Source organism: Panthera tigris, chromosome D2, assembly GCF_018350195.1.
Source record: "Panthera tigris isolate Pti1 chromosome D2, P.tigris_Pti1_mat1.1, whole genome shotgun sequence".
NCBI lineage: Eukaryota > Metazoa > Chordata > Mammalia > Carnivora > Felidae > Panthera > Panthera tigris.
The window spans coordinates 5,986,980-6,013,586 of NC_056670.1; the positions used below are offsets into that span (position 1 = coordinate 5,986,980).

Below are 26,607 nucleotides of genomic sequence, written 5' to 3' on the forward strand. Positions count from 1 at the left end.
ACTTAAGGCACATGTTAAACTGCATTACACAAAGAAACTTCATTTAAGTAAAGGGAGACAGGGAAAACTGGAGTGATATTCCATGTAAACTCCCTGGGTGTTTTTTTGAATGTCTGGATAATAAGCAAGTTTGTGAATGATCTTGCATAGCCCACTCACCCATTGTTGCCATGGCATACTCTTTATAAATATTAATGTTTGCAGATGAAAAAAATCCATCTATACCAAGAACATTGCTATCTAAATTTTGAGAAGATTAAATACGCTGATAAAAAAACTAATTAAACAATGAAACATTTCTTCAATTAAAACTTATAAAAATTCAAATGATGTTTTCTTTTTTTAATTTGAAATTATTTTGACACAAGGATATTAGCACGAGATCAGCCAAAGTTACATGGAACTGGTTAGAATCACAGCTTGGGGACAGATCGGCCTCATTTTATAAGATTATCGTCATTTTACTGAGTTTAAACTGAAGTATATCAAGAGAATCACTGCAGAATCTGTGACTCTGAATATTTATATACTATTTAAAACCCTGTTTTAAAAAAGATAATTAAGAGAGCTCGCTATTTAGTCAATCCAGAGGTAAAAGGAAAATAAATAAAATTTATTAAAATTAGCTTGTAGCAATGGAGGAAAGATGAGTATCTTTACCTTTACCTAGGAAAGGCTGCCATCGGTATTTCTTCTTTATTTTGTCATAAATATGTTTGCGTGTATGGTTATGCGTGTGTGTGTGTGCACAAAATTTTCATTTTCCTATTTCATATCCCCTTATCATGTATCATAAGATGGACTGACTACATCTCAGTATTTAAGTATGAGTTGTGCAACATAGTATTTAAATTAGGGCATATCAAGGAGAAGAGTAAATATCACCCAAGGACTTTGTGCTCTTTTGGGGGGAAAGTGCCAGTGGATTTTCAGTTATACTCAGAATCTTTACCTCACGGTAGGTGGAGCTATGACCTTGTTGCTGTCTTTATTTGGAGCTCAAGCATGGTTTGAGGAGATGCACACAGAGGCAGAGTTGACAACGAGTGGACCTGGGATGGTGAATTCAATGTGTCAACTTGCTAGGTCATGATCACCGGATACTATTGGTCCAATATCATCCTAGACCCTTCTGGGAAGGAAGTTAAAGTTAGCACATAAATCCGTAGACTGTAAGCCACAGATGACCTTCCTAATGTTGGTGGGCTTCATCCAATCAGTTGAAGGCATCAACAGAAAAAAGACTGACCTCCACTGAAGAAGGAATTCTGCCAGCAGTCGGCCTTCAGATTTGAATTGTAGCACCAACTCTTTCCTGGATCTCCAGCCTGCTCACCTCACTGTGTAGATTTTGGGTTTCCCAGTACCCACAGTTACATGATCCAATTCCTTAAAATAAATACCCACCCATCGATATCTATCTATCTACCTATCTATCTATCTATCTATCTATCTACCTATCTATCCATCAGTATCTATCTATCTACCTACCTACCTACCTACCTACCTACCTATCTATTGGCTCTGTTTCTCTGGAGAACCAGAGAAACACAGTAAAGGGCTAACACATAGCCCTACAGTCAAAAGCTGGAGCTCTGAATCCAGATTACCGTGGTTCAATCCTAATTCTACTATAAGCTAGTTGGGAGACCCAGGCAAATTACTTAACCTCATTGGGCCTCTGTCTCTTCATCTATAAAGAAAAATAATAAATACTGCCCCTTACTTCATAGGATTGTTTTGAAGATTAAATAAATTTTATACATGGAGTGTGTTTGCAAAAGCATGCTCCGTATGTTGGGCATTGCTCTAAGCACTCAATAAACATCAACTGTGACTTCTAAGCTTCTTCTAACATAGCTTGTGGACTTGCAGTTAGTCTTAGAAAACAGAATAGTATGCATAAACAATATTTTTTTTAGAAAAATTTGCAAGGTTGTGCAGAAACCTATTTTCGTAAGAGATACTCAACATAAAGGCGAAGTGAACACACAGGTTTTCAAAATATCCATTTCTTGAATGGATTTTCAATAATTAGCATTTGCAAAAGGCTGAGGTAAGGTATTTACCTCGCTTTACCACAATAGGTATGTTCTTACAAACGTGCCTGACAATGAATTAATTGAAAAATCAACTATGAAACCACTGATATACTGTAATCTAACAAATGCTTTAACTTGGTTTGTAATTGTTAGCACTCCTTAACACATCCCTCTGTATTTATAGATTACGCTCGGCCTCGATATATTTCTCGCCTCTTTCTCATCCATTTTGCTCACTACCCACATACGCTCTCGCCCTATAATTTCATCTCCTTCCCCTGCAATTGTCTGGCAAGTGAATACTGTTTGTGTTTTTGTTTACTGGCTCTTGCTTTTATCCAGAAGAAAGCCTAGCTGAACATTTATGTCTTTTTGGCCCGGGGAGAAACTTTAGAACACTGACACAAAAGCCGAACACTTCTAGAGAAAAAAAAAAAAAAAAAAAAGACAGAAACTATGAGTTAAAAGTTGAATGCCTAATATATGTCAAAAAAAGATTACAAAGGAAAATTAAAAGGTGAATGACATATGCAGGAAGAACATTTCTTATATACTGTCAGGTATTTGGTGGAAATACTACTACTTACTGCTATTTTATAACATTTTACACTGTACATTACACATTTTTTACTCAGACTGTTTCATGTTAACTTCATAACAATCTTGTAAAGACAGAAAAAGCAGGGCATTCCAATATCAGCATTAAGGACAATTTGGGCCAGATAATTCTTTGTTGTGGGCGCCTGCCTGGCAAAGCGGAGTTCCTGGTTTTTACCCACAAGATGCCAGAAGCCTCTCCCCCCAACCCCGACCCGTCCCCATTGCAACTGTGACAACCAAAACTGTCCCGAGGCATTGCCAAATGTCCTGTGGAGGGACAGAATCACCACCAGTTGAGAACCACTGTCAGAAACAAGTAGTGCCTTTTTTTAAAATATAGAAATTAGGTTAAACTCAGAGAAGTGATGTCACTTGCCCAAATAACGCCCCTTCTCTCAACAACCTATAAACTTGAGAATTCTAGGAGATTGCCATGAATGCTTTGGTTAAAACACCAATCACCACCTGTAAATTGATTGTGATTTCTGTATGGCCACTCTGTGATCTTATAGGCACCTCTGAACTCACTTTCTCCTTGGCTGGTCTGGTCATGACCTCAGGCTTTTGTTCCCCCCCACCAGAAAGAAAACATGGCATTATAAGCTCCAAGCTAGAAATGAACAATATGAAAATCTGTCTGGGCATAAAATAAATTTGTATGGTGCCTCCCTCAATTGTTTTTTTTTTTTTCCAAAACGGTTTCTATCTTAATTTGCGCAACATCTATGGAACAATCTATCACTCTTATTAATTAGGCAGCTAACAGGCCATCTGACCGGTCTGATTTATCTCTTTCACACACATATAAAATGCTGAAAACACTCTCTTTTTATAGAAGCACAATAGCAGGAAACCCAGTCATATCCTGAAAATGAAAAGTAGAGTTGACACTTTGATTATCTGACCAAGAATACTTCCCGACGGTCCCAAGTTTCTCTGGAAGCTTCGTGAGCTTGCTCAACGACCTGACAGTGTGCAGACTTACACAGCACAGTAAACAGCGTTTCCTTCCTTCACACTGTCACCCTTTCCCCAGGTCTAAAAAATATCCTCGACTCTCAGATGAATATTCTCAACACAAACCCTTTGTACAACTAGTCAACCAGTGTATTTAAGTCGCGTCCCGCCTCTTTTCAAACTGTTTCCCAACAACAAAAGAGGGAAACATGGAACCATCCCCTGTAATCCATGGCCTTCTATGTGTGGGCTGATTAAGACAAAAAGGGAATATTTGAATGTCAGAGGCTCAGGGTTACGAACCATACCTTCCATGACATACACCAGTGACCCCACGTCTCCTTCTTTGATGATGCAGCTGTCTTTGCCATATTCCACTGGGTACATACAATCCACAATCTCCTGGATCTGCGACAGCTCCAAGTTCTTCATAAAGTCATTGTCAAGGATAGCTTCCTTTATGAGATCCTTGGACCTAGGGAAAGAGAGGGAAGATTTATTGGCACATCTGACAAGCGTTTTCATAGTCTGTGAAGTTGAGCAGAGCCATAGAGTGTTCTGGCACACTACGATGCATTTTCTTGTTAGGAATCCAATCGTATTCTGAAAGACCTAGGAACAAAGTAATTCTGTGGCAGTAGGAAAGGCGCGGAGAAAATTTCCTTTAAATACACTATCATTTAATGCACATGTGACCAACCAATAAACAAACCGAAGTGTGATATTCCATTTTGTTTCAGAATGTTCTTTAATCATGAAGATTGGGAGAAAGCCAGTAGATGAGCATTTTAAATTGAAGTTTGCAACTTAGTTTAAGAATAAATGCGAACTAGGGGTGCCCGGGGGGCTCAGTCGGTTAAGCATCCGACTTGCGCTCAGGTCGTGATCTCGCAGGGTCAGGGGTTCGAGCCCCGCGTCGGGCTCTGTGCTGACAGCTCAGAGCCTGGAGCCTGCTTCCGATTCTGTGTCCCCTCTCTCTCTGCCCCTCCTCTGCTCACACTCTGTCTCTTTCTCTCTCTCAAAAATAAATACACATTTAAAAGCGTTTTTAAAAATAAATGTGAACAAGAGACAATAAATCTTTTTAAAAATTGTTTATGGCACACTCTTACCGCTATCTTTACATATTATAAAAGAACATTAGGATGTATTGCACTATATATAATTACAGTAAAAAATTATTTGTTTGCTTATTTGTATGTGATTCTTCCACTAGACTTTATGCCCCACGTGGATGGGGATCATTTTTACTTTTCTCTCTATGCCAAGTGTCAACACAATGTTAGTTACGGTACAGGTACTCAAGAGTAATATTTGGGTTAAAAAACTGGTAAGAATTGGACTAATTAGCCGTTTGAAACAACCGGTAGAAACGTGGTAGTTCCTCATCCATACTTAACATATTTTCAAAGAAAATCTCTTTCTTGAACCAGTTTAGAGTGAGGTGCCCAGGAAGATAAAACTCTACTGCACAACATGTTTTTAAACACGACATGATTTAGACATGGATTAAATAGGTAGTCAGCGGGGAAGATATTTTTACAAATCCTATCATTGGAATTCAAAGTGGTCACCCAGGAAAGTGTTGCCGAGCTTAACGATGGTGGTAATTTGAGTCTCTCTCTTGAATCCCTTACCAGGGATTGTGACAAAGCAACTAAAAATTTTCAGAAAGAATGGTAACGGTATGGGGGAAATTCCTACACTATATTTAGGTGAAAAAGCAGAAAACAGAATTGTTGTTAGACTAAGAGAATATTTTATGTGAGAACTTAGAGATAGGAGAATTTAGAGAATAAGGCAATTTAGAATAGAAGAAAACCAGGAGGTGTCACCTCACCTCCATCAGTATGGCCGCCATCAAAAAGGTAAGAGATAACAGATGCTGCGAGGATGTAGAGGAAAGGGAGCCCTCGTGCACGGTCAGTGGGAATGGAAATTGGTGCAGCCACTATGGAAAGCAGAATGGAGGTTTCTTACAAGATTAAAAATAGACCTACCATATGATCCAGTGATTCCACTTCTGGGAATATAACCAAAAGAAACAAAAACACTAACTTTAAAAGATTATCTGCAGCCCATGTCCATAGCAGCATTATTTACAATAGCCTGGACATGGTAACAACGGGAGCGTCTACAGATGAATGAATGAAGAATACGCAGAACGTATACACGCGCGCGCTATGGAAGATCATTCAGCCATAAAAGAGGAAATCCGACCATTTGTGACAACCGGAATGCACTGTGAAGCCATTACGTCAAGTGACATAAGTCATAGAAAAACAAAGTACTATATGACCTCACTTACGTGTGGAATCTAATTTAAGCGCGCGCACCCACGCATGCGCGCGCACACCACGCATGCGCGCGCACCCACGCATGCGCGCGCACCCACGCATGCGCGCGCACCCACGCATGCGCGCGCACCCACGCATGCGCGCGCACCCACGCATGCGCGCGCACCCACGCATGCGCGCGCACCCACGCATGCGCGCGCACCCACGCACGCCAAACTTACGGAAAAGAGATCGGATTTGCAGTTATCAGAGGTGGGGGACAGGAGAAGAAGGAATTGGAGGAAGGTTGTCAAAGGGCACAGAGTTGCCATTATACCTAAGTATGGGGACGGAATGGACAGCTTGATGACTACAGTGAACACTGCTGTATGACCCAGAGAGAAACTTGTTGGGGGAAATTTTTTTCATTCCTTTTTATTATATCCATAGGAAATGAGGGCTGTTAACTAAAGCCTACTGTGGTAATCATTTCACAATATATATAAATTAAACCACCATGTTGTGTACCTTAAACTTACATAGTGATGATGTCAATCATTTCTTAATAAAACTGGAAAAAAATTACCAACTCAGAAGAATTTTATGTGAAGACCGTAATATTACTTTTCAGGAAATGGTAGGTAAAAAAAGATGGTAACAGTATTAATTGCAGCAGCAGTAAAAAAAAAAAAGGGGGGGGGGGTGGGGAAAGGACATAACAGAGTATACACAGCAATGACCCGAAACAATTTTAGAAGGAAATAAACACAATGTTGGCATTGGTTGCCTTTGGTGACAGAATTATGTTTTTCTTTCTACTTTTGTCTCTTTATAAAATTTTCTAGAACGGGGCATGCTTTTTCATATTGAAAAATCACTTTAAAGGCAGTTTATAAAAAGTCACTGTGCTATTTGGAGAAATAAAAATAATCTAATTTCATCCACTTCTCATTGAAACAATGACATATTTTTTGGCATATTCTTTTATGTCTTTTATTGGCATATTCAATGTTACCCTTTGCAATAGATTCTTGTTCATGTGGCCTGCGTTTAAATACTAATGGTAGGGATTTTCACCTAATACAGAGACAGCCAGTTGTTAAGAACTTCAGAATAGACTATTCTAAAAGTAAGACTTTTGGGGCCCCTGGGTGGCTCAGTCGGTTAAGCGTCTGACTTCAGCCCAGGTCATGATCTCAATGTTCGTGGGTTCAAGCCCCGCTTCGGGCTCTGTGCTGACTGCTCAGAGCCTGGAGCCCGCTTCGGATTCTGTGTCTCCCTCTCTCTCTCTGCCCCTCCCCTGCTCACGCTGTCTCTCTCTGTCTCTCAAAAACAAATAAACATTAAAACATTTTCAAGTGAGACTTTTACATCAGTCAGGCAGGGCTTTTCAGCCATTTACTCCAGCTTGCCAAAACTTTATGCAAAACTCTGTCCCCATCTGCGACTACCATGACATTTCCTTTCTTAATTATCTTCACCATCTCTGATGTCAGGAATGGCAGCAGCACCTTCAGAGTGACTCCTGAGATCTACTGTTCTAGGATCACATTTCCCAACACCAGGACCTAGCTGATGTTCAGGAAATTAATTTAACTAAATAGTTAAATAATCTCTTCACATAAAATGCCTTTATTTTCTTTGTTTGGGTCAGAGAGTGAGGTCATCAATAGGTCCTTATTTTCTAATATCGTAACTCCTGGAGGCTATCAATCCCAGAATCCCTACCTGGGGAGCCACTGATGGCATCTTATCCTTTCGGAAACATTAATAGTGCTCCATTACAAATCTCAGCCCTAGAAATGCCACCAGCTTCGAAGGAGAGCCCTATTCTCCCCAAAATAATTATTTCAGTCCAAGGATGGGTGAAGAAAGCATTTCTCTTTTCTCTTAAGTAGGACTATTACCCTGTTTTGTGAAGACTTCAGAAATGGTGAAACCCTGAGGTCTAATGCAATCTCTTAGAACGACCCAGATTTTCCAAATGTTGACCACAAAGTCAGGGGGGGAGGGGAACTTCAGGCTGCTGTTGCTTCTCAGATTTTTTTTGAAATGGAGGACATCCGATCTCAAGTCTCTGAAGAAACAAAAACTGGGGGTCGTCACGTATGTGTTTGTGTCACTTCAAAACACACTGAGAAATAGAGGACCTGTGTCCTACCTGTCCTTTCACACAATACCATCCAATAAAACACCTGTCCCTGAAACGTCACCAACAATCCATCTCATGCCTCTGTGTGGCGTAACCCAAAGATGTTCTTGTCGGGGAGCAATCGTGAACGCCCTGCCCCTTCATACGAGTCTCCCTTAAGTCCTTTCCCACCGAGGGCTTGAGCCACTGGGTCAATTCTTCGTCTCCCTTTGCTCCAACCTTATGGACTAGAATCGATCACAGCCTCCACCTCAGTCTCCTGTGACTCCTTCTCTTTCCTGGAGACACAGTCTAAGACACTCGCTGTACCTAAAATATGATGCTGCACGCGATGCCAGCGAGCTTGGTGATCAGTCTGGGAGCTGGGGAAAGCTGCTATCACAAGTTCCAGAAGGCGGCTATCTGCTCTCGCTCAGAGTACATATTTTAACAACAGGCTGCACGAATTCAGCAGCCTGACCTGGGGACTGTAAGAAGCAAACACAAAGATCTTGATGTTTGATCCTTCCTGTCTGCTTCTGTGTATAAACAATCCATTAACATTGTTTTTCTTCCGTGCTCCAAATGTGTGGCTTTGGAAATACAAACACCATAAAAGGAACTTGGTTATTTTGAGCTCACCCTATTGATTCGTCATCATCAAACTGTCAGCCTCTGAAATATTGGCTATATATAAATGGTGTGCTGGTAAACACCCCCTCTCCATAGAGGGGGTAAAAAAAAAAAAGCTTTGGTTTGTAGCATTTGCCAATTTCCATGGTATAAATACTCCCACCATAGCCAATTTCAAGCCAATTTCAAGTCTACTAATGTAAAGTCAACCTGCTTGCAAAATTCCTGAAAATTTAACAAGCAGTTCCTATATGAGCCAGTTAAGAGTTGGCTCCAGTAAATTGCTGGATATAGATTATTTTTCTAACACCCTCAGAATTTAATGTGCCTTAATTTATAAGTGCTGAAACCAACATGATAATCCTTTCCTTCTCTAAAAATTTCATTAGGTGACATAATAACCCCAGATCATTTAAATTTAAATCACAAAAAGCCTTGAGTCTTCCCCACTTTCAGGTTTTATAAAATGACTTGGAAAACCCACTTCCCCTTCTACTTCTGCAGGGAAAGTTCTTGAACAGACGCAAATAGTTGATAGAAATAATCTTCCTACACAAGCTTTAGTAAAAACGGGCAATTCTAGCAAAGTGTTGGAAAATACACACCTACTTCTCTAACAAAGAAGCCGGCATTATTCACTATTAATAAACAGAGCCTCATTAGTTTTCTCAACATTAAACCAAAGGCTATTCTACACCGTGGTTATTGTGCCTTGCAGTATCTACACAGGGCTAGCGTTATTTCAAAGAGCAGGGAAGGCTGTTTAGGCTGGGGAGTCACGAAGTCTTCTCTGAACCGAGGACTCTATGACAATAGGATCCAACCACGGGAAGATTGTGCAGACGACTATTCTAACTGAAAGGAAAAACACACACAAAGGCGCAGAGGTTGGAATGAGCTCGATCTGTCCAGAGGCCCGAAAGGACACCTCTGTGGCTGAAGGACAGAGCGAACAAGAAGCCAAGGGCCAGGAGAACGAGATTACAAAGGCAGGCAGGAGGCAGGTCTCCTAGGGTCTGGAACATGGTGATGACATTGCAGTGTTTTCTAAAGCTACAGGGACGCAGGGCAGGAATGGAAGAGAGATGATTGACGGGCGGTAGATCAGACATAAAACAGAAATAATACAAATGTACTTTAAGCTGTTTCTGAGTTCACGGAGGTTTTCTGCCATGTATTTCATCGATTAACGGGGGCCAAAACTGTAACTTATGACTATGTTAATAAGGAATTTTTATAATTAAAGCTCGTGGGAACCCCTGTCTCAGAAGTCCTACATTTCCTTGGACTTTGAATCACTGACGCTTGGGCCACTTATGCATTTTGGGAAAGAAAGAGGTCGCATGTCCAATTTCAGGCTGTCTTCAGAGGCCTAGAATTTACTCTCCACTCAAAGCCTCTCTTTCATTTCGCCCTGAACACACACCAGGCAATAGCAAATATGGCCAGGAGGTCCGGGCCCAGAAACGTGAGAATTATCACCCAGTCCCTCCGTTTCAAAGACTTCCAGGCACTTTAAAAAACAGTCAAAGCTATTAAATTACTACTATGAGTGAAAATCAGCCAAAAACGGTTTTAAAAGTGTAAAGCGTCTATAATCAGCTTTTTCACTACAAAAGCGCAAACAGGACTCCGTCCTTTTAGCTCTCGATGGTCAGCTGTAGGCTCCCAAGTCAGAAGAAGCAGTAACTGCAGTTTCAAAGCCGCCCTTACCTGCAGTATAGTCTGCAGAGGGCACCTGAGAAGTCTCATCGGAAGTAAACGGACGGTTTACTCACATAAAGTCATTACAAAGCCCCTTAAGAGTTTCCAATCCCGGGACTCACCTCGACAAGGTAACTCCATTCATCTGCTGTGAACTATCCGGGTAATTACCTGCAACCAAGAGACTCTCTTGGAGTCCCGCTCTTGCCGCCCCAACAAGTTACAATTCTATCTCAACAGTGGGTCCTATCTCTGGTCCAACAGCTTTCCCGCATGAGCTTTGCAGGTCTAAGCTGGCTGAGAGCTAAGAAATCTCCATCTGCCCACGTTGCTTAAAGACAGAATTCAATCCCGCAAAGCTACTGACCAATTTAGATATTTCCTCACAACTGAAAATCGGTTTTCAACAAGTTTCAGCCTGTATTTTCACATCAGCCAACTCTGCCCTGGCCAGCTCGCTCTTGTAGCAGAAACGGTCATGAAGAGATCAAAACTATTTGCGGCATTTGGACCTAAAATCCACACACGGGGATAGCTGGGCCAAAAGACATGGGAGCAACATAGTTCTTGCTGACCACTGACGGTAATCTTTTCTCAATCACCTGCATTGCAAATCATTTCCAGTTGCCATTTCCCTTCTAAAAACTATCCTGTTGTTCTAACACAGATGAGAGTCTAAATGAAATTGAGATATTACAACTCTAAAGAAAAAAAAATGCTTGGGGCAAGAAGATGGTTCACCCACAAGACCTATGTGCTCGAAAATCACTCAAGCCTCCTCGTTTTTAACTAATGCTCTGTACTTATTCAAATTGACAACAATATGAAGTCGCTCTTGAAATCACCGCTTCAATGCAAACAGATGGAGCAGACTTGTGCTAATTGAAAGAAAAGGAAGTTATTGTTCTTTGTACGTGTTCACCAACTTCCAACAAGTCAATGTTACAGTCTTGCGCTCAACTATTCAAGTCATTCAGTGCTCTAGAGATACATTTTACGGCTACTTCACGCGAGTGAGCCTGACTTAAAATAGAACAGTCTCCAAAAGGGCCAGATCAAACGCTCATCCTCCGAGTTTCTCTTTCGTACCACGGAAGTAGAACCGTGGGGTTTCACAGAAGCTCCGTAAAGCGCTTTCCGTGAGAATCAAGAAGACCGTACACGTTACATTACAGAATGGAAGAACCATGTGGCCTCGTCTATTATGAATGAATTCTATTTTTAAAGTTTAGCTATCTAAACTGAAAAACAGAGCAAGGATTAAGGAGAAAACACGTGACATATATTTATACGCCCAATCGCAATTCAACACCGTCAAACAACTGTTCCTCTCTCAAAACCCTCCAACAATGGTGATCCCTTAGAGTTCACTCGTTTCCAACAAGGTCAACACGATCACACCAGGAACATCCAGCAAGGTGCCTCGCCACCCCGGGTGACCCTGCCTACGGGTGCCACGATGCTCCGTGTAGCTCTTGAAAACCTAGTACCTCAAGTTATGACTGTGTGTTCTCCACGGCCATTTCGGTAAGTTCAAGGGCATGACGTTGAAGTTAATCATCAAAGAAATCATTTTAGAAAAACTTCCTGCTGTTCAGGTGCTTCTCAGATGAAGCTCTGGGATATGCTGCATTCTACTGTCAATTACCTAACATTTGTTTGAATTCAGCAGCAGGAAAATAACATGTTTCTCTATAAACCCTCCACCCGCCAAATATGTGTACTTTCTACTGGCTCAAAATTAGGTCTTGGGCCATTCATGACTTCCTCTGGTGCTGCTTCCAGAAAACGAGAGCCAAAGTTGGCCTTGTAACAGTGACCCTCGGGTCTTAAGGAACAGGTCATCTGTTTTGATAAACTTGGTTCAATTGCATCTCCAAACAGCTTCACTTGCATTGGGCTTTAATCCATGAGACACACTGAGTCGGCTTAAAGGGAGGTGACATATATATATATATATATATATATATATATATATATATATATATATATAGAGAGAGAGAGAGAGAGAGAGAGAGAGAGAGAGAGAAATTCTTTTTTAATAAATGTAATTTTAAAATAAATTTTATATTTAATAAATTTAAAAACCAAACAATTATGCTCCTAGCTGTAAAAGCTCGGTGGTTTCCAAGCTTCTCAACCAGAGTGGAAAAGATTAACCAGTGGTGACAACATGAGATCACAGTAGTAGGTAGACTACGACTGCTGCTGCTGCTACAACCACTATTTATCTGGTTAATCCATGTCCTTAGCAAGGAGCCTTATGTCACTTCAGTTCCACAACGACTTGCTGAATTTGCCACGGTGGAGCTGAGGCTCAGAGCAGCTGTATAACCAGCCCAATGTCCCCCAACTAGTACATGACAGGTAAGAGGATTTTTTTTTAAGTTTATTTGAGAGAGAGAGAGAGAGAGAGAGCGCGAGCGCACACGCACATGAGGAGAGGAAGGGCAGAGAGAGAATCCCAAGCATGTTCTGCACTGTCAGCACAGAGCCTGATGTGGGACTTGCACTCACAAACCATCAGATCATGACCTGAGCCAAAACCAAGATTTGGAGGCTTAGCCGACTGAGCCCCCTCCCCAGGCATCCCAATAGGCATCAGGATTTAAAGATAAACCCATGGGACTCCTAAGCCTCGCTCTACTAAACTGTGTGAGTTACAAGCCCACGATACAAAATTGTGTTGACAATGTGAATAAATTATCCCAATTATGAAATCCAAAAGCAAACATTCTTCCCATTTATCTCTACTTCTGCAAAAGTTAAGAATGCTACGGTTGGATAATATGACCTTTTATCTGCAGAGAGCACTGCACGCTTTCAAAACAATTCCCCATCTAACATTTCATCCTATTATTGCCACAAACCTGTGAAGTAGGTAGAACAGATGTTACTATTATCCCTATGTGGCAGATAAGAAAACAGAGGCTCAAAGGGGCTAGACGCCTGCCAAGTCCATGTTGGAGATTAAAGGAGAACTCAGGGGAACTGACCTGCAGCCTGAAATCAACATGTTTCAGACCTTCCTTCATTACACACACATTCACATTCTTTCTGTCTCTCTTTCTACATCTTTGATTCTCTCTGTGCCTGTCTCTCTTTCCCGTGCCTTCAGCCATTGGGCAAAGACTCAATAAATCCACTGCCCCAGCATCAGCAGGGAACTGTGGCCATTTGACAAGAATTCTATAGTTTAAAGAACTCTGTGATGGTTCATTCAGGGAGATTTCCGCTCTGATCCAATTCATTCTCTACATTTGCAAAGCATGACTATGTCTTGTGGCTTTCACAGGGAGATAACCTCTAATACAAAATCACCTCTTGAATTCGACAATGGAATTCAACTCACTTGCTTTCTGTTTTGTTTTTATTGTCTTAAATTGTTTTGAGAGACAGAGAGAGTGAGTGGGGAGAGCCAGAGAGAGAGGGAGAGAGGGAATCTCCAGCAGACTCCATGCTCCGCATAGAGGCCAAGATGGGAGTTCGGACCCACGAACCGTGAGATCATGACCTGAGCCAAAACCAAGAGCTGGATGCTTAAACTGACTGAGCCACCCAGGTACCCCGAACTCAACTCATTTACTCCATGGTGTTCAAACATCTGTTGTGAGCACACCCCTTTTCCCTCTCCCTCCTTTCCTTCCTAAAAGCCTGCCTCAGATGGACTTCGTATACAAATACAAAGGCGAAAGAAAGTGTGCAAAAGTTTCCTCTTAATGAATATGACATGTTAAACATTAAATGCTTTCCAGAGACGTATTTTACAGTAGAAATCTAATATGGAGAATTTATAAACCTAGCAAAACCTGTTAATACAATGGTTTCTGTGCTCTAATTTGATAAGGTGGCTATCTTAAATTTTGGTCAAAGAAGTCAATGTAGGGAGGAAGGGAAGGAGGGAGATCAATGTGATTTTGTCACTTGAATCCACTATCTATCACCCTGTAACACGCTGTCCTTTAAAAGTGTGTCCCTTTCAGTGGCAAACCGTGAATATTTATTATATTTCCAATGCAACAATTCTAGGTTCAAATTCTGCCACTGCAGGTAAATACAGATAATAGTGATTGATGGGTTTGAAACGCAACCGTAATTATCCACCAAATGATTGAAAAAGTGACCTAGAGTAGCTGCTGACACGAGCACAGTATTTATGGAACGAAGTCGTGCCTACAAATCTGAAAGCCATTCCCAAAAACGTGTCCCTTGTGAAATAAGGTCACAGTCATCAGTGAGTGAAGGACAAGAGGAAAGAGGGAAACCATAAAGAAATCTAGGCAGGCCATGAAGCCAAGGGGGTTGAGCATAATAAATAAATACAGAAGACAGAGGGCTGATAACACAAAGTACACTGGAATTGCAGACCATACATTTGTAGGCACCTGATCTCAAAGTGTCTGAAGGATTCCAGCCAATCGAAGGGGGACTTCAGGGTTTTGCCAGGCCAAGGTTCCAGAAGTCTGAAACAGGCTATAGAAGGGAGGGGAGCCGGCAGCTGAGCATCTGGGGCACTGAGGAAAAGTGGGTCTGGACATACATATCTAAATGAATTAACCCAAAGGGCAGAACTGAGCCTGAAATGTTGACCCCCGAACCCGAGGCAGCTAGAAGGAACACACGGATTTGGGGGGCAGGCGGGATGAAGGGCTTGCACAATATTCCTGGGGTGGGGGTTGCCAAGATTTCAAGGGACTCCTTTATGGAGACGTTGGGTTATGATGTACCCCCAGCTGGGAATGTGCCACCAAAGAGGAAGAAACTGCTGGACAGACCCTCTGCATACAGTCCCTCCCACTTTCTACTTTTTTGTCAGTCTCTGCAATGAGAGGAACATGAACTGGACAAAGGGATGTGAAGAAGGGGAGGTCATCCATGAGGACACTAACTCTCCTTGTGGGTAGAGTCCGGGTACAGGCAGAACTGCCAAGAAGAACTTCCTCGGGGTATATTTACTCGAGGTGTTTTAGACATGTCGTCTCACCTTATCCTCCCAATAAAAACTTCCAGAAACAGATCAGTTGCCCAACTTAGTAAAACAGTTGACATAACATTGCACTTTCACCCCACAGCCTTTCTTCAAGACCCCAGGTTTCTCAGTGAGTCTTAGACAGTGGTCTGCAAGGCACCTGACCATTAGATTCGTTCGTTCGTTCGCTCATTCATTTATTCATGCATTCACCAAGCATGCCTTCAGTGCCTCACACATGACACTGGGGGCCCAGGGATGAGTGAAATAAGGTCTTTGTCTTCTCAGAGCTGTGATTCTGGTCGTAGAGGGAAGACAACACAGAGGTAAATAAATAACACAGTTGAAAGAGAAAAAGTGGAAGCTTACAAAACGGGTCCCGAATGCAAACTAAAGAGGAACACCTATTCGGGGTCTGAAACAGAGACCTTCCTAGAAATGGAACACTTAGGCTAAGATTTAAGGATAAGATGCCCCAAACACAGGAGGAGGGCACTCACGGCAAGAGGAACAGACTATTTTCAGACTCCAGTTTGGAGAAGGTAGTTAGAGCCTTTTGAGCAGGAGAAAGGAGGGCTGGAGGTGAAACTGGGGGATGTAAGCAGGGCTGGTTTAGATGGGAGCTTGAAGACTGGAGGAAAAGAACTCAAGTCTTCGTCAAATGAAAAGCTACTAACAGTGAAACGAGGTTAGCGAGTGACACGGCCTGATTCATAGTTTTAAGAGATCACTTAGGGTTGCAGGGAATGAAAGGAGACAGGTGCAAGTGGGAGAAGGGAAGGAGAGCCCCGGAAAGTGCCACTGCGGTATTTTCAAACAAGACAAGAGTGACGACTCAGGTTAGGAAGGTGACGGCAGAGATGGCCAGAAATGTAAGTGAAACTCGAAGTATATTTTCCAGGTAGAAGCTCTGAGACTTCACGTAGGATTAAATGAGGGGAAAGGTAGTATTTTGTTAAAATACTACCCAAAGCACTCTACAGATTCTGTGCAATCCCTAGCAAAATACCAACAGCATTTTCCCCAGAACTGGAACAAACGATACTAAAATTTGTATGGAAGCACCAAAGACCTCAAAGAGCCAAAGCAATCTTGGGAAATTAGAACAAAGCTGGAGGTATCCCAATCCCAGGTTTCAAGACACACTACAAAGATGTAGTCCTCAAAGTAACGGGGTCTTGGCACAAACACGGACACGTAGGTCACCAGAGCAAAACAGAGAACGCGAAAGGAAAGCCACACTTATAGGGTCAATTAATCTGTGACAAAGGAGGCAAGATTACACAATGAGGAAAAAACAGTTGCTTCAAAAAACGGTGCCGGGAAAAAAGTGGACGGTGACATGCGAAAGAATGAAACTGGACGGGTGTCTTACACCAGACACAAAAATATCAAAATGGATGAAAGACCCAAATAGGAGACCTGAAACCATAAAACTTCTAGAAGAGAACATAGGCAGTAATCACTTTGATGTCGGCTGTAGCAACATTTAAAAAATTTTTTTTTTCACGTTTATTTACTATTGAGAGACGGAGAGAGACAGAGCACGAGCAGGGAGAGGCAGAGAGAGAGGAGGAGACACAGAATCCAAAGCAGGCTCCGGGCGCTGAGCTGTCAGCATAGAGCCCGACGTGGGACTCAAACTCACAAACCACGAGATCATGACCTGAGTCGAAGTCGGACGCTTAACTGACTGAGCCACCCAGGTGCCCCAAAACATTTTTATATGTACGTCTCCCGAGCAATGGAAGCTAAAGCAAAAATAAACTATTAGGACTACATCAAAATAAAAATCCTCTGCACAGCAAAGGAAATCATCAACAAAATGAAAAGGCGACCTACTGAATGGGAGAAGATAATTGTAAATGATACATCTGACAAAGGGTTAGTATCCAAAATATATAAAGAACTCATATAGACAGCTCAGCACCAAATAATAATAGCAATAATAATAATAGTCCAATTAAAAATGGGCAGATGACCTGAACAGACATTTCTCCAAAGAAGACATATGGATGGCCAAGAGACACACGAAAAGATGCTCAACATCACTCATCATCTGCGAGTGCTGATCAAAACCATGAGATATCACCTCACATCTCTTCGAATGACTAGAATCAAAATGAAAAGAAATAATAAGTGTTGGTGAGGATGTGGGGAAAAAAATGAACCCTCATGCACTGCTGGTGGGAATGCAAACTGGTACAGCGACTGTGGAAAGCAGTACGGAGGTTCCTCAAGAAATTGAAAATAGAAATACCATAGTATCCAGTAACTCCACTACTGGGTATTTACTCAAAGAAAATGAAAACATTAATTCAGAAAGACATAGCGGGGAGCCTGGGTGGCTCAGTCAGTTAAGCGCCGGACTTCGGCTCAGGTCATGATCTCACGGCTGTGGGTTCGAACCCCACGTCAGGCTCTGTGCTGACAGCTTGGAGCCTAGAGCCTGCTTTGGATTCTGTGTCTCCCTCTCTCTCTGCCCCTCCCCCGCTTGTGCTTTGTCTCTCTCTCAAAAATAAACATTGAAAAAAAGACATATGCACCCTTATGTTTACTGTAGCATCATTTACAACAGTCAAGATGTGAAAGTGACCCAAGGGTCCACTGATCGATGCATGGATCAAGAAGATGTGGTATATATACACAAAGGAATATTACTCAGCCATAAAAAGGATGAGATCTTGCCATTTGTGACAACATGGACGGACCTAGAGAGTATTACGCTAAGTGAAATAAGTCAGAGCAAGACAAACACCACATCATGTCACTTATTGGTATAATCTGAAAGACAAAACAAACAAAAAACTAAAAGCAGAAGCAGATCCATAATTACAGAGAACAACATGATGATTACTGGAGGGAAGGGAGTGACGGGTTGGGCAAAACGGGTGAAGGGGGGTGGCAGACACAGCCTTCAGTTATGGAATGAATATGCCACAGGGGTGAAAGGCACAGCATAGGGAATAGAGTCACTAATATTGTACTAGAGTCGTATGGTGACAGACAGTAGTGACATTTGTGGTGAGCACAGCATTAAAAAAAAAAAAATTTTACAGAGAACCCAACCAGCCTGGGGCCGTGGTCCACAGAGAAGCGCTCACAAAGATAATGGAAAAACACCAGAATAGGCAAGTATAGATGAGGAAAGGGACGGAAAGGAAGCATTTCAAGGAAAAGGATGGCCAACTTTTCCTGCTGATTCTTGCCAAAGGCACACTTTCCAATATGATTAGTTTTAAATCACCGGCCTTTGTAGCTCTGACATGCTTCGGTTACTCGTTACAAAGGAACATTCCGCTTTCGACTAGTAAAAGTGAGCAGTGAGTTCCACCATGCTAATTATTCTAGATCACTTAAAAATACTTTGACTGTGGCTTTATTCCGCAGACTCCTTTCAACACAGGGGTACCACAGCAACTGAAACTGCCTGGAAACAGAATCCCCTGAAAGAAAGCCAGGCAGATTTATTACCATCACCATCATCCTCCTCGTTTGAAAACACACACAGGACACGCATGCATCACACGTTCTAAGCAGACGTGTATTAAAGTCTGCAAAGATTCCTGGGGTAAGGATACAGGGAGAGAGGCTCACAATAGCTGTTAAAAAAAAAATCGTAAATACTTTAAGAGCCTGGGTTTCTCCTCAGTTATCAGAGTGAAAGTGAAATCAGCATGAATTAAATCACACTTTGACGGCCACCTTTGGAGGGAGAAGGATCCCTTGGTGTGCAGGAAATACACTTGCCAGCAACCTGATCGGACGATCCGCATGAGAACCTTCGTTTACAGACTGGATTCTCATACCAAGTTCCTGCAGATAAAGAGCCCTTATGCAGAAAGGCAGACAACAGAGAACAGGAAAGTGACTCAATATTAATCATACGTTGACTCATTCGACATCGTATAAGCCTCATTACCCTCCCCTTCATTTATTTCCTAAGCTCAGGACTGTCTTGTAAATGACACCATTCAGAGAAATGACTGCACCATGAGGATCATTAAGATTTCTGTGCTGAATGTAGTATTTAGGAGTTTGGAATGTCCGTACGGCAAAGCTTGTGCTCCTGGTTAATAAAATGAGTATCTCACTTCACTTTTCACTCTTGAAGTCATCCTACCACGTTGATCATTCCTTACATTCATGGATAATCTTAGCCATCAAACCCAGCTACTCTGCAACCTTAAAAGTCTTTGAAAACACAGCATGGGGGTGGGTGGGGCATACGAGTAATAAGTACACACTTATCATTCTAAATTTTAATTTCAATCTGCTTTCAGAATTGGAAATGATGGCATGCTAAGCTACCTGTCTACCCACATTCAGTTCGTGCTCGCTTGGAACTGTGCTGAAATAACGTGGACCAGAGGCTCCACTGCTCACTTGTACAAAATTTCGGCAACTACTTTTCTTATCCCCTTTGAAGCACCCCCAATCCGCTTCCAGAGTGCGTTGCGGGAACCCCCAAAATGTTAAGTCCCTAAAGTAACTTTTCCAAAGTGAACAGTCCCAAAAGTGACTTTCAACTTATCGTGGTGCCATGTCATACCTCCTGCAAAATCCAATTCTGTTTGTTCTCACGGCATGTAATCACCAACCTTCTCTTGCATGATTTCTTTAACTAATAAGCCTTAGCTCAACCTTCAGTGATCTCTTACTTAAACTGCTATGACCTTTTCTCCTCATCTAATATCAAATGGTCCCCAAGGACATCATTCCACCTTGTTATCCTGAAGTTGTCACCCAGCTTGCTGTAACATAAATCTGACCTAAACCAGACCCCTGACTCGCAAACTCCAACCTTGAATCCCAACCTTGAGATTTTTGATGATCACTTGCTAATTCACTGGGTTCACCGCAAATTTGTTGTCTTCTATTTCTTTCCCTATTGCTCCCCCCCCCCTTTTTTGGAAAAAAATTATTTGGCATGCCCTTCCTTATAGCAGTAGAATAAAGTTTCTATTAGGTCCTATCTTTCTTTAAGTCACTAAATAGAACCTGAGTCTCACGTAAGATTATCAGAATATTTCCATCTTCTGATCTTTCTCCATCCACATGGGGGGGTGAAAGGTGGGGGGGGGCTAAGTCAATTGGGGAAATGTGTAAAGATACCCAAGACCCACTCCAAAATCTGATTTCAGATGGCTAGGTGTTGGTGTAGGTACTGTTATATACATGTCATAGTATGTGAAATGTATTTTTAATCACAGTTCACATGTAAAAGTTTGGGGTTTTGTTAAATTTGAACTTTTATGTGTCGTTTACCAGTCTTTTAAGTTTCTGTTTGCTTTAAGAAAAAATGAATCAATAAAATATGGCATCATTCAAGTACTGTCTATCCAAAGTGATATTCTGGAAGACACACACAATGTGGCAGAAAATATCACACTTTATCTTGAAGTGAAGCCTGAAAAGCTGTAAACACTAACCCCTAAGAAGGAAAGAATGGCACCCACAGAGAACCCCAAGAAGCTTCTCAGTTAGGTCTTTGCATGAAGTCAGAGCAAAGACAGAAGTTACCCAGATATTTATTCTCTGAAATACTCTTTCCTTTGCCTGTAGGAGATCAACCTAGTAATTTTCGCTCTCCCTCCCGCTTCTCTCCTCCCCTCCCTCCCTCCCTCCCTCCCTCCCTCTCTCTCTGTCTCTGTTCTTCCCTCCCAGGCTCCCAGCAGCAACTCCTTCTCGCCAACCTACTTAACATTTATAGCTCCTGGGGCTCCGTTTTAAGCCTTTTTTCTCTTTTAATTTACCACACTCTTCTTGGATAATCTTGCTGAAATTACTATCTCTTTGCGGACGATACCTAAATGTAGATCTCACACCAGACTTCTTTCCAGAGCTCCAGCTGGAAGGCTTCTTGCCCACACAGGTACCCTAAGCTCGGCATGGTCACAACTGAACGCTTTTCCTCCCGAACTCCCAGCTTCGCTAAGAGCGTCCCCCGCTGCCCAGATGGTCAAACCAGGAGTCGGGAAGTCATCTCTGACCTTCTCCTCTCCCTAATCCCCCCTGCCCGTCTCCACCTCTTTGCTAGCTTCTCCCCGCTTCTAGTCCTCTCCATGAAACTTGTAGTTTAAGGTGCCTTCATCTCTCTGTTCAACCTTGGACTTGACTTGGGAGACTTCTTAATCTCCAAAGCGGTCCCCTGAATCCAAGCTTTAGTCTCTCTTGCACACTGCAGGGATCTCTTGAGAAAATCTGCACGTGAGGGGCGCCTGGGTGGCTCAGGCGGTTACGTGTCTGACTCTTGGTTTCAGCTCAGGTCATGATCTCACAGTTTGTGAGTTCAAGCCCCACGTGGGGCTTTACGCTAACAGCGCGAAGCCTCCTTGGGATTCTGTCTCCCTCTCTCTCTGCCCCTCCCCTGCTCACTCTCTCTCTCTCAAAAACAAATAAAATTAAACCTTGGAAGGAAGGAAGGAAGGAAGGAAGGAAGGAAGGAAGGAAGGAAGGAGGAAAGAAAGAAAGAAAATCTGTCTGGGAAAAGTGTGAACTCCAAATACGGTTGATACCTTAATTAATAACGTCATATTGGGGTGAGTATGCTGATTTGTACACTCTACTATGGTTATATGACATACTATGATCACTGGGCAATTGGGGTTGAAAGGTACACGAGTGTCCTCTGGGCTTTTACTGCAGATTCGTGTAAGTCTTAAACTATTTCAAAATAAAAAGTTATGGGGAAAAAATACAACTCTGATTATATTCTCTGATTTCTGCCCCACCCCTTCTTAAAACCTTTAAATAGCTTCCCTTAAATAAGACCAACATCCCTACATTGACTTTCAAACCCACTCAAATTCTGGTCTACCTCATGCTCCATTTTCCTTTTTGGACTTGTACTACAACCATACTAGTCGTCTCCTCATCACTCAAAAAGGACACTCTCTCTTGTCTTCAGAGCGACAGATAAGCCACTCCCTGTACTTAGCACAGTTTCCCTAACTCTTTATTGGGCTTATTGTCCGCCTTGTTCTTTAGATCTCTGCCAACCGTCCCTTCCTCGGGCATCCTCTCCTCATCCGTCCCATCAAACTGGATGAATCCACCCTCTTTCAAGACAGGCAGCACCCTTCACTTTTCCTTTTATAAAATTCACCCTGCCTGAAATGTCTTGCTCAGTATCTCCCCTATCTCCAGTCCTCTGTAAATGCGACACAAAGAGTTGAGGTTTGTGATGAGAAAATATTTGTGGGGCAAATGAATTCACGAATTTTTTTAAATTGCTGCTAAAACCCACATTCTTCATCAACTTCATCATTCCCCAAAGGAGTCTATGGACCATGAATACATCGGCACATCGAGTGATAAACTACTCTTCTATAATCAGGAATACTTTTTATAATAGCTTGTGGACCAAGATTTTGGGGTAGTCATATGCCAAACATTGCAGACTCTAGAAAATATCTAGAGAAGGAATATATATTTTTGTCCTAGAAATAGCTCTATAGGAAGTCTACGGACTCACACATATACGACAAAGGAGGGTCTACAAAAGGCTGACATTCACTGTTATTTTCTGCACTAGCAACCTGTCCGACGTGCTCATCTATCCACGTCCCCAGTGTGTCTACGGTAACACAGAGTGCTTGCTACCCCTGTAGAGCGTTTGCAAGTCCACTGTAGGTCACAATGAATACTATGTAATTCCAAGAACCAAAAGATCTCTAAGGACAAGAAATCAACAGCTAGAGGTTCAACCCCTGGTTTTTGTTTTTTTTTTTTTTTTTTTTTTTTTTTTTTTTTTAATATATGAAATTTACTGTCAAATTGGTTTCCATACAACACCCAGTGCTCATCCCAAAAGGTGCCCTCCTCAATACCCATCACCCACCCTGCCCTCCCTCCCACCCTGCCCTCCCTCCCACCCCCCATCAACCCTCAGTTTGTTCTCAGTTTTTAACAGTCTCTAATGCTTTGGCTCTCTCCCACTCTAACCTCTTTTTTTTTTTTTTTTTCCTTCCCCTCCCCCATGGGTTTCTGTTATGTTTCTCAGGATCCACATAAGAGTGAAACCATATGGTATCTGTCTTTCTCTGTATGGCTTATTTCACTTAGCATCACACTCTCCAGTTCCATCCATGTTGCTACAAAAGGCCATATTTCGTTTTTTCTCATTGCCACGTAGTATTCCATTGTGTATATAAACCACAATTTCTTTATCCATTCATCAGTTGATGGACATTTAGGCTCTTTCCATAATTTGGCTATTGTTGAGAGTGCCGCTATAAACATTGGGGTACAGGTGCCCCTATGCATCACTACTCCTGTATCCCTTGGATAAATTCCTAGCAGTGCTATTGCTGGGTCATAGGGTAGGTCTATTTTTAATTTTCTGAGGAACCTCCATACTGTTTTCCAGAGCGGCTGCACCAATTTGCATTCCCACCAACAGTGCAAGAGGGTTCCTGTTTCTCCACATCCTCTCCAGCATCTATAGTCTCCTGATTTCTTCATTTTGGCCACTCTGACTGGCGTGAGGTTCAACCCCTGGTTTTAAAAATGAGGAAGCTAATAGGGGCGCCCGGGTGGCTCCGTCAGTTGAGCATCTGACTCTTGATTTCTGCACAGGTCATGATCCCAGGGTTTTGGAAGCAAGTCCTATGTCGGTCTCCGTGCTGAGCGTGGAGGCTGCTTGGGATTCTCTCTCTCTCTCCCTCTCTCTCTCTCTCTGTCTCTCTGTCAGTTGCACAGGAATGCTCGCTCTCCCTCTAAAAACTAAAAATAAATAAAAACGAGGAAGCTACTAAGATCAGAGTTAATTGCTGCCACGAACAGGATCAGAACATAAGTAACCTGGAATCTTGGTGACAAAACTCCACCTACATTTGTTCACAGACTGTAGAATTCTCAAGAAGCGTATTGACTTGCAAACATTTCCATCCGCCCTATTTAACCATTGCCTCCTAGAGACTGGAGTTTTTTAAAGTACAAATAATTGTTAAACCTGGAAGCAACGAGAAAGTCATTTAGCTTTCTGACAATGACAGACGTAAGAATCCACTGAGGAACATTAAAATTCTGAATTCGGTTCTGAGATCTTGAAGACTTTTTTTTAAGACTTGGAGTTCTTAAGTTTTGTTTACTGATGCGTTCACTTTAAATTGGATTCTAAATGAGGCAGTATGGAGATAAAAGTCATAGAGAGGTTTATGTCAAGATCCGGGAATAGATTCACAAGGAAGGAAAGAGCAGGGACACTGTTGGCAGCTTTTGGTTCAAATTAATGCTCCAACAACGTACTATCTCCCTCATTGACACCTGTGTTATTTTTCTTTCTCATAGTAGTTTTTTCACAAAAGACATACAATCCATATCTTATCTACCCATTTATGTGGTAGATTTTTTTTAGTCTGTGAATTATTCTTCATCATAACTCACACGAGCCAGATTTAATATCCTCCTTTGATATTAAAATCATGTGTAAAAGCTTGTAGGGTTAAGTCAATAAAGAACTAAGCCATCTCTTTTTCATATTAGCTGTGCTAAGGTATTAGAAATCAAACCTCTCCCCACTCTTGTCCAGAAAGCCAGACGGCAAATATTCGCAGGGCACCAGCCCAGCGGGGTGACCACAGAAAGACCCGGGTGATGCTTCTCTTCTCTCACTTTTGGGCCACGACCGAGAAACCGGCGTGAGCCTCGGTCACCCCATCAGTAACGTGAGCGTAAAAGTGACACCCATCTCTGGGGCCGGTGTGAGGAGGTACTACAGTCGGTGAGATTGTGGTTTGGGTGCCCGGCACAGGTGGGGGCACAAGCAGAGGCTTTTCCCACCGACAGGCGCATCCGTTCCAACAACTAAGAGCGTTCGCTCTCCAGACCCACCACCGCGGACTCCTGGTGGGAAAAGGTTCACCCACAGGAAAGAGGGACACTGAGAGAGAGCTAGCTACACATCCACCTTGCTGGACAGGTTACAGTGCACACACGGAGGCCCCGGCCCAGAGATTTGGAGCCCGCAGGTCTGGGCTGGGACGCAATCATTTGCTTTTTTAACAAGGGCCTTACAGGCCTGCAGATGTCCATGGAGCATGCTTGCAAAAACGCTCTTCTAGATTTGCCTCATTCTGTCTCTGTGTCAGATCAGACTGGCAGAGTTCTGTCCTTCACACAACGACGCTGGCCTCCCAAAGGACAAGTCTTCAGGAAACTCCATTTTGGTACCAAACCCTGAGCTTTTCCTGAAGGGTCCATGTGAGAAACAACCCTATGACGACGACATTTGTGACGTGTAAGATGTTGATGGTTCCATTCTTCGACGTCTCTTTTACTAATCTTACTAAATAGGTGTCTTTTATTCTAAATTGACTTAACATTTTTATTTGAAAGTAAGTGGGATATACTAAATATGTGTGTAGACGGGGGGCACCTGGGTGGCTCGGTCGGTTGAGCGTCCGACTTCGGCTCAGGTCATGATCTCACGGTTCATTGGTTCGCGCTCCGTGTGGGGCTCTGTGCTGACAGCTCAGAGCCTGGAGCCTGTTTCAGATTTTGTGTCTCCCTCCCTCTCTCTGCCCTCCCCCACCTGCACTCTGTCTCTCTCTCAAAAATGAATAAACATTTACAATTTTTTAAATAAATAAATATGCGTGTGGATCTATGGAGATATATACATATACGTATATGTGGGGCTGTACATATCTGGAAGCAAATAGGGGCACCTGGGTGGCTCAGCCATTTAGGCACCTGACTCTCGATTTCTGCACAGACCATGATCTCATGATCCTACACCTATGTGTGTAGAAACATAGACATGTGTATATACATGTATCTACACGCACACGCATACGTGTACGTATATGTGATTGTGCCCCCTGACTCTGAAAACCAGGAATCTCTCCTCCCAGGCCAAGTGCTCCAAGGCAAAAAGCAGCCAAGTAGCTATTTGGTCCAATCAGAACCAAACCCTGGTGATCCAAAGTGGAGATCAGGAAATGGAGGAGGTTCTGCCTTCGATTTTAGAAGGATCCATGTCTAATATCCCTCCAGACAAGGGAGCTTCAGCTCAAGTTTTCTGTTGTTGCTGTTCAGTCCAAACCCACACATGGAGTTTACGGGGAATTTGGATTTTTGTTTATTTCTTGGGCTAAAGTGTGTGTATCGTGGGGTCAAGTGGGTCCTTCTAAGCTAAATAAAGGGGCCATTTATTGCATATTTGATCGTGCGATCATTTCTTGGGAAAACCTATTACAGACAATATTTACTTAAGTCATTATCCTGACATTAAAATTCTGCCGGACCGGTCTCTCCCCCGTTCCCCAAAACAACACAAAAGAATTTCAA

General features: G+C 42.5%; 1 protein-coding gene across 3 annotated transcripts in view; it reads right to left on the reverse strand.

Annotated features, from left to right (window-relative positions):
- The window catches only part of PRKG1 (protein kinase cGMP-dependent 1), a 1,248,331-nt gene that overhangs the window by 1,074,274 nt on the left and 147,450 nt on the right, over positions 1 to 26,607 (reverse strand). For 2 of the 3 annotated variants that reach the window (XM_042959915.1, XM_042959911.1), the window contains exon 2: positions 3,908 to 4,074. In XM_042959915.1, coding sequence (XP_042815849.1) covers positions 3,908 to 4,074 — 167 coding nt within the window. Of the gene's footprint in view, positions 1 to 3,907; positions 4,075 to 5,599; positions 5,864 to 26,607 lie in introns of those variants that run through there. The other variant, XM_042959912.1, reaches the window with a different exon arrangement.